A 15,313-nucleotide genomic window follows, 5' to 3' on the forward strand; every position below is an offset into this window, starting at 1 on the left:
TACATATTTGTGTTGTAATGTATTATTATACTTTATGTACTTGGTGTCTTTTCAGTTCCTGGATCAGTGCCTATGGAATCTCTGCAGAATACGCCATATGAAGAAAAGATCTTCATGCAGTGGAAAGCTCCCAACGAGACCAATGGAATCATCAAATTGTATGAGGTCAGTGAAAGACTTCAAAGAACATCAATGGGAGTTATAAAAATGAGCAGATGCACGGGTAGATAGATTGAAGGAAGGACGAAAGCAAGGGAGGGAGGAAGGAAACATCCAGTTGCTTACAAAACATCAAACACAAAAAATAACAAATACAGATGTAATTGGGCACACCACAGTAATATTGTAACAGAATTATGGAAAGGTGAAAAACTTGTAGTGATGTAACAGTTTCAAATTATTCTAACCACTGTGCATAGTGTATACTGAAGTACAAGGTACTGCACAAAAGTACCCCAAAAGAAGAGTAAATGTGTAGGGATCGGTGGCTTAGTGCTGGTTTGCAGAGTCCTGCTGAAATACCACTATATGTCTTTCCCTGTCTCCTATATTAAGATGCTTTAATGATTAAACGTATGAAACACAGCAATTAGTAAAAAAGCAATTCTTTTTTTTAATGCATGACAACATTTTCTAGAGTATCGGATCTTTACAAAAATCATGCAGGCACGTTCTGAGTCTGTGGTTGTGCTTTTGTGTTTTATAGTGACAGAGGGGTGCATGATTGTGCATTAGGCAAACTTGTCAGTACGTATTTGTTCATTTGCCTTTAAACTTAAATGAACTTCAGTTACACTCCAGTCTAAATACAAAGGGTTTAATGTGATATCAGCCCACCTTTTGCAGCTATAGAAGCTTCAACCTTTCTGGGGAGGCTTTCCACAAAGTTAAGGAGTATGTTTATGGAAATTTTTGACCATTCTTCCAGAAGCGCATTTGTGAGGTCAGACACTGATGTCGGACAAGATGGCCTGGCTCACAGTCTCTGCTCTGTTGGGTTGAGGTCAGGACTCTGTGCAGTGCCCTCTCCACCAAATTTTATACTTGTCACAATACAGTCAAACAAGTACCATTCTCCTGGCATTTAGTTCCACTTTGTCGTAATCCCAGCAGTTTATGTAGTTTTGAAAATCAAGCGTCTAAAGCCTAGGTGCCTGTTATTGTTTTATAAACACGCTGGAGCCTTAAATGTCAGGATACTGATAAATGAAATGACTTAAATGTAAGATACCTAAATTATATACATATAAAGAAAAATCAATCCTCATTATGCTTTCTAAGATGTTTGTTAAATTTGCCAAATTCAGCCTGTAGCACATTGACGCTTGCTAACAGGCACAACATTCAAGAGCTTTTACTCCCTAAATGGATATCTTTCTGGAATTAAACCACTGAATTGTGACTACTGTAAAGCAGAGGGTTGCAAGCATGATCCCAGTTTGAGTCTGATCTTGTGTCTCATTTCACCTTGGCTGACCTTTTTTGCAGCTTTCTCTCTTACTATAGCTACAGAAACAATATTTGACTTGTTTGTTTCGGACCGAGATAGATAGAGAATGTGGTTTAAGGAAAGAGAGGAACTCTTTAAAACACATTAATTTGTAAAACTAATTAGATGCATGATGTTTAACGATATGAAATAAGACAAGTTAAGATGAACTGAGAATGAAATATATAATATATATATATATATATAATATAAAAAATGATGTTCAGATTAATGTGGTGTTTAACTGAGGCACTCTTCACAATGCAGCTACAGCTGATTCAGATTTGTCACTCGTGGCATCCCATTTCTATCTGTCTGAGACTGGCTTGTTGTGATGGGTTTATTTCAGTGCTTGTTTTGTGTTGTGTTGTATATACTAATTCCACCAAAAGGAAAGTATAAACACTTGGGCAATAAGCCCCATCTCATACTGCATCTCAGAGTTTGTGGATGGGGTTGAAGTCCCTAAACGAGGGCTTGAAACCAGTCTAGAAAATGTTGTTTTCTGTAGCATTACGATTCTCTTCATTTGTACTAAGGGGCTATCCCAAACCAAGGAACACCGCCCCAAAGGAGGCTGTCATTATGCTTTTGGACCCACGTGCATACAGTGTATACTGTATGCACGTTTGTACATAAGAATGTATATTATCCATTAAACCGTTGTCTTCAGCTGGATTGGGCTGGAGTATATACCAGCTAAGATGGGGCGAGAAAAGCGATATACCCTAGATAGGTTACTTATCACAGGGCTAACACAAACAACCATTCACAACCCACATTCACACATTTTGGCTTCTGGACTTTTGTAGCCAATTTCAAATCACCAGTTTAACTAATATTAATGTCTTTGGACTGTGGGAGGAAGCTGGTGTACCTGGAACGTTCTAACTCCGCAAATGGATTCAAAACCAGGACTTTATTGCTACAAGGCAATGGTACTAACCATCACACCTGTGCCTTGTGCATTCTTCTGCTCCCAAGTGCCATATAGGAGAAAAAAATGCAATAATTAAAAAAAACCTTTTTAGCCGGATGTCTTGTTTGTTTTTCATTCATATGGTCTTATTTTTAAAACTAGGTGATACAGGGAAACACAAGAACAGTGTTTTCTCTCTAACCACTGACAGTTCATATTTATATCAAATATAGTTTCATCCACGAATAATTGACATATATGACCATAAATTCAGGATTAAATGTAAATTATCATAAAGGGAAAGTAGAAAGTCTAAGTCGCAAGACAAAGTGGGAGAAAGACTTATTCTTTGACAGTCTTTTATACAGTGGTTGGAACTGAGTGAGATAGGTGTGCGTGCGTGTGTGTGTGTGTGTGTGTGTACGTTTATTTGGGTTGAAGTTGAGTCCTCTATCTAATGAATTATTGACCCGTTCTTGGTCTGTTGTCTGCCTCTTATATCACTGCATCAAGGAGCTACCTCACATCAAGACCTGGAAGGGCGCTTGTGTGCGCGTCTGAAAGAGGGAGAGAATGAGGTACCAAGGAAAGAGATGTTGCTTTAAAAAAGACCAACTAGTCTCCACATGTGTGTATTAAGTGTATGAGGACTTTAAAGTGTATAATCCATAAACTGTGAATAAAGGATAGATGTAACGACTGTTACATAGTGAAGGTCCACATTTAAATGACTGATCCACGTGTGTTCAGACCGTCAGTCTTTTAAAAATATATATTTAGAAGAGATGTGGGATAATACTGACTGAGAAACTGAGAAAAGTATAGCCTGACTTATTGTCTCCTTAACTATAATTAATAAAGACTATAAATCCATCAGAAAAGGTAGTTATTTCATCCATAAATCTAGTAACCAGGAGCTTTGTTCTGCCACAGACAACAACACTGGCTTTTGTCTTTATAACCTATACAGAATTTATTTTCACAGATAGTTACAATTTTTTTTCACTAAAAAAGGTAGAATATTTGCTGTGCAAGTTAGAAAGTCATCTTTCAAGCTGCATCCAGAACAGCTTAATTTTTGTAGTTAGTTGTAAAATCTGTAAATATTAAGCACACACTAAACAGATGTTACAGTTATAAAGCTGGGTTGCTGTAGGTTAGATTAGTAACTAACGTATTGTATATTTTAGCTGTAGATTATTCCTCTTGTCTTGCAGATTTACACATCTTGTAACACAGAAGGCAAATCTTATTTTGAGAGCATCTTCCAAAGATATAATTATCCCTATTTTCTCTCAAACCCCTTATATTTACTACCATCAATCTCCAGTCTCTTCTCTCATTCTACACCTCTAAAAGAGCCCTTAGTACCATGTCTGACACTTCCATTAGACCTCAACCCAGAGCCTGAAAAAACAAAACAAAACAAAAATGTCCTCAGTCTATGAACCTCCTTGGGACCATCATCAGTTTCACCTTGTTTGATATTAATGAAATCAACACCAATCTAAGCTCTCTGCCCTCTCTGCCTGGTAGAGGCGGCACGATTCAGCATCATCTGTTAAACATATCAGAGCCTCAACATAATGCGCTGCTATTAGAGATAATTACTATAATTGCAGCTATTGACAGGATTAAAGGCATCATCTGCAACATCTAAAGGGCCTCTTGTTGTGTCCTATTCTGTTCTGTTGTCTCTTGTGTGTTCCTTTTTTCCCCTCTGCGTCCTTTTCAGGATAGAAACCAGATGAATTACACCTAGGACAAAGAGGGGATTGAGGAGTATGGAGAAAAACTGGGGGGTGGGCTCAGGGTAGCTTTGTGGAGGTGGGAAATGGTGCAGAGAGATAAGGAGAATGGGAAGAAGGAAGGCAGAAGTGTGAGAGAGAGATAAAGCATTCAGTGAGCAAGTTGAAATCTGACCAGAAGACATAGTTCTTACCATACAGCAAGATTACAGAAATTAATCAGTGTGCAAATATGATCACTCCATCTCTTGTATCTATTACCGTAATTGCAGCTAATTACAGGATTAAAGGACACATCTGGGTAAGATCTAAAGGGATCCCCCACTCCTCCCCCACTCTCTCTGGTGCTCCATTCATTTGAGAAAATGAGAATAATGTCTGGAGAAAAAGGGATGCAAAAAGAAGTGTAATGTTTGGTTGCAGGTGAGGTAGGAAAGGCAAAAATGAAACAGCATATAATTTATTAATATATATTGCTCAAAAAAAGAGAAGATGACATACAATCAAGTGAAAAAAAAGTTTTTACAGGATGAATTCAAAAACCCTTAAAAAACTCTGTACACCCTGTGATTCAGTAGCTTATAGAACCATCTTCCTCTTTAGCAGCAATAACCAACTAAGAAGTAGTTGGTGTGAGGTACTTTTTAATAAAGGTTGTTGTTGTTGCTAATCATTTTATCAAATGCATTTGATTACCAGCAATTGGCTGCAATCATCATCAGTAAAGATGTACATAGTTTTTCACAGGACTACAAAAAGTCCTAATACAAGGTATTATCCTAATCTTCTTAGATTAGTATGGTGCATTTAATTAGCTCTTAATCTGACTATGGTGCTTGTATTAGCTGATATTTATCCCCAGTAAGAGTACAAATTTTCATCAGTCTTTCCAACCATCCCCATGCACTAAGCACAAGAAAAATCCAGTTAATTGCTTATATGTAACCTCCTTTTTTCTAAAATAAAAAAATCAATAAGCAATTTTTGAGCAAGTCGTTTATTTAAGGTCTTTTCTTCTCCTCCTTGGATGTTTACAGTGAGTTCAAAGCTGAAATATTTATTTTATTTTATTTTTTAACATTAATATTCTGGAATTTGCATGGTAAATTTTAATTGGTACTCAGTTTGGTCGGTAGATGTCAGGCAGTTAGATTTTTTTCTGCAATTAGGTTAAATGTTGGAGTCGTGAATATTGGCTTAAAACTGTTAATTTGAGAACTCTTGATGGATTTTTATTTTTAATGTTCTGCTGGGCATGGAAAAAGGCCAACTTAAATACCTTTGCAAAAGAAAGCCAGTGAACAACTAAAGGCTTCCACTGGTTTATATGAATCTATATTTTCCCTGCAACTTTACCAGGCCTCTGTGAGACCTCAGATAATACACAGTTATTGATGGTTACTGAACTGAGCAGAGGTGCACTCAAAAACACACTTGCACACACACAGATCATGGCCCTGTCAATCCCTTCTTTGATTGCCTCATCAGACCATTCAAGCATCACTGGTCCTCTCTGCTAGTCCTCACCTCCCTGCTGGTCTCTGCAGAGTTATTTCTGAACCCCTGCTTGTTAAACAGATGCTGGTGCTAACATTGATTAGAATCAAGCAGAGTAGCAAATCATGGTTTGACCAACTAGCAAGTGAGAGCATTTTATATTTAGGTCTAATATGAAATGGAATATATATATATTCCATCAGTAGTGAAGAAACAGTTTGTGTTTCAGAATTATAACCTCCTAGAAAATGCTTCAGGTATATGGATAATAAAAGTTAATATGGTTCCATTTCATTTTCTTAAAATTAATGTCAAGCATTAATTGAAAAGCTACTAATTAATAAATTTAATTAGTCCTTAACAGCAGAAACTGTAGATCAGAAATCAGTCATTATGCATTCTTTTAAAGGCAACAATAACTGTATCATGACTGCCCAACTCCATGCAATGATGCATTTCAGGTCTGACCCACATTCCCAAAATCCATCTGCAAGATTGGGGTAAGAATATGAGTGTTTCCTGACAAACCTCTGAGTTGTTTAATCCAACACACCGAAGAAATTGGTGACTAGTATGGTATGTAGTTATTCTTGTCTGGTCCTGTGTGCAAATAACTTTACCTTCCAACTCTCTGCGGATAGAGGTTTTAATCAATCACAGAAATAAATACTGGCAACCAGTCTGGCATTTAATTCAGTTAGTTACTCTGTTCCAAGCTGTGGATTTCTCTAGATACAGCTGACCATGTAGTACAGTAACATTCTCTCCCCATATTGCTGTTTTCTGAACAAAGAAATGATTCCTTCTCATTAGGAGAACATCAGTTGCATAGCATAATCTTGGTATTCGTTCTCTCTACTATTTACTGAGGAACAGAAGTGGCTCACCTCACCTACATAACCTCAAAATTCTAATGGTGCAAGCAAGGTTATTATTGCATGATTGAAATTGAAAACTAATACTTGAGCCATGCTATAGTCATGCTACAGGTTGGGAAAACTAGCTTCTAAAAGAGGCCTTTAATTCCTTTCAGATAATTAATAAACTGATTATTGACCAGTTGATGCCATATCAATAAGTGCATGTAAATTCTCCATTGGTGTTATCCTCCCCAGTATCGCACCAAAGCATGTGACAGATCTGCCACTCCCCTATGATGTCAGTGTTGTGTTTTTTCCTCAAACAAGTTTAAAAAAATGGACGTAATACAAACAATGGATGTAATATACTTAACAATTAAACACATGGCAAAGACCCAAGTCTCCTGTAAAAGTGCAACAAACCCCATGACCTTTAAGTACGGGTTTTATATTAATTCAGCAAACTTTCATGCGTATTGTTGAAGCCACCACCCTCAGTTATTGAAGCGAGAGTGGCCTCCCACTGACCCACCAAATAGCTATTTCTGCTTAACGTTAATAATATTCAAAGCAGCCTATAAATGAATTCAAGAAAGAAATGAGTGTTCTGACATAAATGACTAAATTCTGAAAATCATATACAAAATTACAGATTTTGTATAAGAAATACAAAAGCAAAAATCTGTTCATTTTGCAGCAAAATTCATTGAAGTCATAGTTGCCTAGTAATTCTAGACCTTGAGTTATGACTTATGCCATAGAGCATTTAATATAGGAGATGAAAAGACAGGTTAAGGGAAACTGTTCACACATATAAATGCCCCAGGGCTGCCTTGCATTCTTCTTTTTTCCACACGATCTGAAGTATTTCAGAAGGCGAGAAGTATGGGAAGGAAGGGAGAAAGAAAAATGACAAATAAATTGAACAAGCATGCAGATCTTTAATTCCTCCCCCCCCACTTTCACAGTGTAAACAGAGCCAGAATCAAGACATAAATGCTAAAGAAGCAATCTCATCTAAGCCATTAACTTCTATCCATCTTGTGTTTTACCCTTCTCTTTTCTCTCTCTCTCTGTGTATTGTTTTTCTTTTTTGTCAATAATGGGCTATATTTAGTGTAGCTTGAAAGTCCTTAAGCTGATGACCCCATTTACTCTGTCACACTGCCTGTCTGGCCTGTAGGGGTATGGCCTAGTATCACTTACACCTTTGTCAGTCTATGTGCCCTTCACTACACTGCATGCAGCCTCTTTTCTTTTGCATGTGTGTGTGTTTGAAATATTTATTATTTTTATGATTTTACTTTATCATGGTGATATCCACACCATAACACTATATTATAAAAACAATTCACTAACAATAGAATCTCTTTTTGATTTTTAACATTTTACAATATGCTACGAGAACATATATCCCAATTTGTCACAGTTTTTCAACTGCATATTCATGCCCTCAAACTTTAACTTTGTCGGTATCTGATTTATCCTGTAAGATAAAGTTATCTCACTAAAAGCTGCCATAAATGTTGCAATGATGGAATCAGACATATCGGTCTGCAACTGAATGGGGTCATCTTTGCAATTAAAAGCAATCTATTTATGATAATAGAGCAATTTACTGTATTATCAGATAAATGTGCTGTCTACATAGACAGAAATGCACATTTAACCATTGTTTTTCTGTCCAGCAACCTTCCTGCACTAACCAGAACACAACCAGCTTGTAGCCACTTGAGTCAAATGCCCTTGAGTTAAGACTCATTCTGACTGATGTCAACATATTGGCAGGTCTTTTTATTTATAGATTAGATAGCAATTATTCGCAAACCTCACTCTCTCTGGGAGTGATTGCAGTTTGCCCAAATCAGACTCTGACTGTTTGCATCAGTTTGCATTCTGTTGTGCAACCTATGCAATTACTTTGTGATCAAAAGTGATTGTGAGCATGCAACACCCTCAGGCTCTGAGCAAACTTTTAGTCACCACAATATACAAGAATATGAAACAGAACCCCCACAATCACTAAGCCACTGCTTTTATTTTATTTATTTATTTTTTGGTTCATACACGAAGGTTATTGTCCTATAATTACTCATGTGAGTATTTTTACACTAGGTGTGTGTTCGGTGTTGGATTGTTTTTTGGTTGAACTGAGTTAATATGTGTTTGTTTGGCTAATGTTATCTCTAGATGGTGTTACGAAATGAGCCCTATAATTGATAGTATTCTCAAAGCATTTAAATTATTTTATTATTATGATATTTCATGTCCTTGTATCAATACAATATCCCCATGCAAAATATTGCAATATTATCCTGTACTATCCATGAAAATAAGCAACTTGAACTTTTGCACTGATAACTAATTCGTATATAACAGCAGTATAGGAGAGTTTTCCGGTTTAACTCTTTTTTTTTAGTAACTAAAAATCCATGTTTTGTTTATTGAAAGACTTGAGTTTTCACTTTTAGAAAAGTGGGGTTTTTTTGTTTTGTTTTTTAAATTTAAATCTATCTATTCAGGATAGTCAGCATCAGTTTGAACTGCAGTGTTCTGAAGAAGTGCTACATTAAAAATGTAGGGGTCATTGAGCTCCAAAGCCAGTGGAATAATTTTATCATCATGTCAAAACAATATGTCTAGTAAAAAATGAACCAAGAAACTTTAGCATTAAAACTAACTGAGCAAAAAACACATTAACGTCAGGCAACACAGTAAGCCTATCTAAGCGTACCATGCAGGCCTTGTTGCTACACAACTACTCCTTTAATACTTGCACACTTCCAAGATAAATGAAAGTAAATGTCCCAAAACCAAAGTCTAAGTAATTATAAGTAAAACAGTAAACTTTGTTGGAAGTAGAGAAAAACTTTAGATAAAACCAAAAAAAATAAATCCTGTTAGGCTTTGAGTGAGGTTATTGGCAACGCAATGAAGCAATGTTGTGTGCTATTTTCAACTTTGGGGAATTTTTTTTCATGTTTATATGCCCCTAAATAATACAATTACAGGTGTTGGTGATAACGTGTAATTACAATAATTAAGGTTGTCGTGATATACCAGGACTTTTGATAACCAATAAATTTATATTACATTCAATGTTAAAATACTATAAACAATCCACCCACAGCACAGACTGTTTATCATGGCTCTCTTTTTTCCAGCAACTCCACTTGAGCCTCAGCTTATCAACACATTTTATGGCATCAATTATCTGTTGCTGCTGTAACTTCTGTCATACATTGGGAGATGGGTGGATTGGATAGGTTGGATGGGTTGTTGTCCCACAATAGCCTACCCAAGTTAGACAAGAGTCACTGACACGAATGAAGTTAAGCACTATAGACTGTTCATTTTATTACTCTTTTCTTTCTGTTATTTGCTGCCACTCCTCCCCTTTTTGTCTCCTTTCCAAGGATTTAACATGAAAACCCGTAATACTAAACTACTGTGTTCTGTGTTAAAAAATTTTCTTTGCATAATTAAGGATAATTTTAATTGAGCAAAAAACCATTTTAATTGTTTCAACTATATAACAAAAAGATTCAGAAAAAATGTGTTACAACAGAAATAGGTGTGATTCCAAAATTAATTCTGTATATATTTTAATTAATTCAGTTATGTCACACTAAGTTAATTAAAAAGTTGAAAAAAGTAAATTAAGTAAAGTATAATTGAACCTTTTATTTAAAAAAAATATAATATGTTATAGAGAACACAGTTCTTTTTTTGCACTTTTAAGCTGTCTCAAATGATTTGTGTCAGACTCGCTCCACAATGTTGACCTCAGGGCATTTGCAACCATACCATCTGCTGCCAAACTTTTTGTTCTTCCAATTGATAACAGTGGTTCTTTGGGATCTTGTATTCTCTATGTTTGTATTTTGCATGTTATCACAATAAGATGCTACAGTTTAACATCTTACGATTATAAACAATAAAAAAAAATACATCACAAAAATAAATGTGAAATAAAGGAGTATCAGTAAATGTAGATCTATAAAAATGTACTGAAACTGTGAAGTAAGATCACTTTAATCTGTCTCCCTGTAGTCAAAAAGAAGAGGATTATATATTTAGTCGCAGTAATACAAACACACACAGGCATACTGTCTCATACACACACACAGGCCTTGCACAAGGGGGTAATAGTCAGAGAGGATTATCCATCCCCCATCGCTACGCAGGATTAGATGCAACCTTCTAATCTCTCAAGCATTACGTCTTCCTGATGTACAGCCAATGAGGGCTACAGTCCCATTTCTCTAGCCAATCACATGCTCCTCAAGAACCCCACAAGTCAACTCAAACCAGCTCCTCAGTTGGCAATTACAAGTGTTTTGGCTCCCGTACTTATGAAAATTTTATTCTCACTTTTTAATATTTTACTTATTTTTTCTCACATATTAGCTCAGCTGTGCACACCTTTGCTATAAATGTAATGTTTTATGAATGTTACTGTAGGCAGTGTTTACTAAAAATTCACAGTGATCACATTTAATAATTTTAACAAAGATAGTCTGTATTTTTAAATTAAGTTCATATTTGGATGGACCTGAACTGCGAGGTGTAACAACCAATAGCTGTCCAAATCTAATGGGGAAATCTAATGGGGAAAATTGCCAGACTTTAGAAGCAGTTGCATTGCAAGCTAAAGTGACTGATAAATGAATCCAGAATTGAAATTGGTATTTTTGCGTTATATTATACCAGACAGTGTTGTGTAAGACAGTGTACAAGAATTTGCCATGTTGTTGATGTAAATAAATTTGTTAATTTTATCAGACAGTTTGTACTTTTGTAGACCAAATATGGTGACATAGGCTACCACACAGCTATCAGGTGGGCAAAGGACTTACACCTTTGAGTATAGGGCTAAAAGCAGGACGTTTTTTGTGACGCTCTCAGATGCAGAATGGATGGAAGATCTTGCATTTGCTGTTGATGTGTGCATTAATGAATGAACCACATCCCAAACTGCAACTGTCAAAGGTCTGTTTGCACATGAAATGTAAAGCCTGGTGAAAACATTCATGAGACAGTGGCAGTTTCTTTAAAGCCAAATGTGAGGTCACATTTTTACTGACCTGCCAACACTCAACATGTTAGTTCTCTTTGGATCTGAATTGATATATAAACAAACATTCTCAGTGATGTAATATGCCAAATCCAGACACAGATTCCCTCTCAGTGATGATCATGTCTATTGTACATTTCATTACCTAATTGTAATTACAAGTAGCATTTTATAAAGAGACAAAATTAAAACTGAACAGATTTGAGGTCAGCTTGGAACAACCCAATGTGTCAAAAACATGATTTTAGTTCAGTTTATCCACACACTTAGTTTCTCATGTGACCCCTTGGGGAAATTAATTGCCCTCCTTCGATCCAAAAGAAGAAAAACTAAACTTGAAAAAAAATGATGAGCTTATCACTAGTCTGTTTTTCACAGTTAAACTTCTGGTGTTTAAAAAAAAAAAATAGCACAGCACACAACACATTTCACACTTCAGTCATAAATCACTGTCAATCTGTGGTGAATATCGTGTCAGCAAATGATTTTTAATGTAGGAATGAGAGCAGAAAAAGCGTTTGTTGTCTACATTAACATCTAGAGGGAGAGTGCTCGCTCTGTCACTTATCTTATCTCGGCTGGCGGGAAGTTGCTGTGTGGCTGTCAAACAGGCATTAGTGGGATGCCGATTCAGGCCGTTTCCTGTCAAACTGTCACCACTGGCTGATTTTAATGCTCCATCTCTGATTGCTTCTTCTAGAGTGAACAGAATTCTGCTCTTTGATACTTTTGTGGAGCTGGTAGTATTGATTTTCATGTGAACTTTTGGTCGACAAATGAGAGGATAAAAGAACATTTCAAGGCTCTTGTATCCTGTCATATGTTAAATTATATACTCCCAGAACTTTTCACTCTTGCCTTCTGCCTCTTGACTGATTGAGCAACCCGATTAAGCCATCCAGACCTTTTTAGTGATTAACAGTTCAGGTCATTTAATGTTTTATTTTTGTCTACTGTTTATCTCTCATATAGTTCTCGGTAAGACCTGCTAGATGGAAGATTTATCAAGCTATATTTTGCCCTCAGCTTGGTCTATTCCGCTTATCTTTCTCTCTCTCACTTGTGTTATCAAGAGCCAGTGACAAAAATAGAGATAACACAGCTAGGAAATATTATCGGACTATTGTCTGTAGCTATTTCTATCTCCAGTTAGCTTATCTATTTGGGCACAATTGAAAAATAGGACAAGGAAAACAGCAAACATCTCATTCCCATTTGTGTTTTTTATTCATGCATACATATTAGGATGTGTTCATCCCTCTGTGTGCAGGCATTCATTTGTGGATTATATAAGTCTTTGAATTTGTACATCTTTGTGTGTGTGTGTGTGTGTGTGTGTGTGTGTGTGTGTGTGTGTGTATCTTTGTATTAGCATTTGTATTGCTTCTGTGTGTGTAGTGACCCAGAATGTCTTGACAATATAAAGTCATGAGCTGGAGATGAAGGTCCCAAATGAAAACTTCAAAAAGCAGAGATGCTGAATCTTAAAACAATAGGTGCAGCCTAACTCTCAGCCTGACGCAGGGTGTGTCAAGTTACACACTAAGGAGACGACGTAAAGAATTTTTAAAAAAAGTGTTAATCTATTACAACCATAGGGAAATCTACTAATTGTTTTCTTGTTATAACTTCACATTGAGAAGGTGTATAGCTTGGAAGAGTTTTTGAAGGCTTTACTATTTCGGCAAACCTCTTTGAATTTTAGAGATCAAACGCCAAGTGTGGGATAGATTTGTTTTTAAACTAAAACATATTTTTTCCTTTCTTCATTCATTCTTAACAGATTTTAAAATTATACTGAATTTCCACGCAAACCATTAGACACTGTTACTTAACGTTCAAGCATCAGCTAACGGAATGAGGCACCTGAATACGCTTTTTTTGTGACCTGCATGAACTGCAGGAGTAAGGTCACTGACTAAGGTTTTAGACAGTATCTTGGAAATTAATGTTTCAGATTATAATTAAGTGAATGGAAACTGTTTGTTGCATGTATGTTAAGTTATCTTAAAAGTCAAAATTATGGTTCAGTCATTGATCGGTAGGGCTTCATAGATTGGGTCCAAGCAAGGAAGAGTTGTGATTCACTTCAGTCATTGTCCTTTAAGGTCCAAGCCCACAGAAAGCTGTATTGCCTTTGTTCTCTTTGTTATCTGAGTTAACACTCTGCACTAACATGCTCTGCTGTGACTAACTTCAACCTTTTAACTTGGTTAGTGGTAGGTACCAGCTAACGGTGGATCTTCTGCGGGATGTCGCCTTGTTGCGAACAGAATTTATTTTGGTGTGTCTATTTGCAGAGCAAACGGCCTCTGCCAGTAAAGTCAGAGCAGTAAAGAGCAGTCTTCTCACCTCAGAAGTGAGAGCGGAAAAGAAACCCGGAACAATGGCCAGCTGTGATTTTGTCAAGCTGGTAAAAGGTGTCACTTTACAGATGCAGGAGGTGGCCTTTCACCTCCTAGGGCCACAAGGTAGTATTTATAGCAGACAAATAAATGGAGCCATTGCCTTCGTCATAGCTCCTACGAGCGACAGAAAAGAATCAGCAAATGGCAAGAACAGGTGCATTGCGTGCCATCAAAATGTTTGTTAATGTGTAAAGCTGCAGTGTAGATAAAACAGAGTTTTACTGCTGCAATCCATGGATCTGTATAAATAAGTCCTAACAAAGCAGTGGAGGGGGGGAGGTAGATCTAGGCTTACCAGTTTAGAAGAAACCAGAAATGTTCAAGTGAATTGTTCATGACTATATCAAAAAGGGAAAAAAAGAAATGAAATTCTTAAAGGATACAAGGTTTATTTATGTATACAAAATGCTTGTAGCAGAGATGTGAAAATCCATTAAAGTAAATAAACCGGAGCAGAAAGAGCAAATACCTCACATAGTCTGTTCTTAATTCAACAGGACAGAGAACACTGACTCTAAGATGGTGAAGAATGAAGACACTGCATGTTCTCTAATAAAAAAAAAACAGGAGCACAGAGAACAAGAATGGAAAATAGCGAAACTCAATAGAAATAGCATTCTAGATTACACAAAGGCTCTTCAATAAACGTCCTTTATTTTCATAAACCTTGGCCGTGATTCCAAAAGCTGCAGCGAAGCATCATACACCCACAGTGTGTTTGTAATAGGCTTGACTTCTGGGTGGAAGTTATGACTTTTAGTATTCACAAGCATTTGTCTTCTGTGTTTGTTTGGACAAAATAAATACAGTATTATGTTACCATGCAGTGCACAGACACACAAACACCTGCACAAATCTAAAATTACAGGGAGTGATTTCAATATAAGATGCTCTTTTAAATGGTTTTAGACAAGTTGGTGACAAGTTGTAAAAAAAAAACTTTTTACTTTGTGATATAAACGTAATATCAAATGTTAAAAACTCATAAATAAATATTTAAAGCATACAATCTTTAGCTACAATTAATAAGCAGTTTAAAAAGAGTGTTTCCCACTTTAGAGTATTAAGATGGGTATTTATAAATAAAAAGCCATACTGCTCCTTATGACTACAGATTACAATGTTATTCTCAAATTATTAGCACCCAGAGGGACATTTGCTAATGCGCCGCTTGGGTAAAGAGCTGTGGTAATCTCTTACAAGTAGTAAACACGAGCACATAGATCTGGATGAGTTCAAACTTTGGCTAACAATTGCCAGTTATTGCTATGTAAGTGATTAGCTAGCAACCTAAAACAGCTCAATTGACCAACTT

At 36.3% G+C, this 15,313-nt stretch overlaps 1 protein-coding gene across 8 annotated transcripts in view; it reads left to right on the forward strand.

Moving 5' to 3' along the window:
- ptprt (protein tyrosine phosphatase receptor type T) overlaps positions 1–15,313 on the forward strand; it is a 310,486-nt gene that overhangs the window by 154,109 nt on the left and 141,064 nt on the right. For all 8 annotated transcript variants that reach the window (XM_082534416.1, XM_082534409.1, XM_082534410.1 and 5 more), the window contains exon 11: positions 56–165. In XM_082534416.1, the coding sequence (XP_082390542.1) occupies positions 56–165 (110 nt within the window). The remainder of the gene's footprint in view (positions 1–55; positions 166–15,313) is intronic.

This window comes from Aulonocara stuartgranti, assembly GCF_965226115.1.
Source record: "Aulonocara stuartgranti genome assembly, chromosome: 5".
Taxonomy (NCBI): Eukaryota; Metazoa; Chordata; class Actinopteri; order Cichliformes; family Cichlidae; genus Aulonocara; species Aulonocara stuartgranti.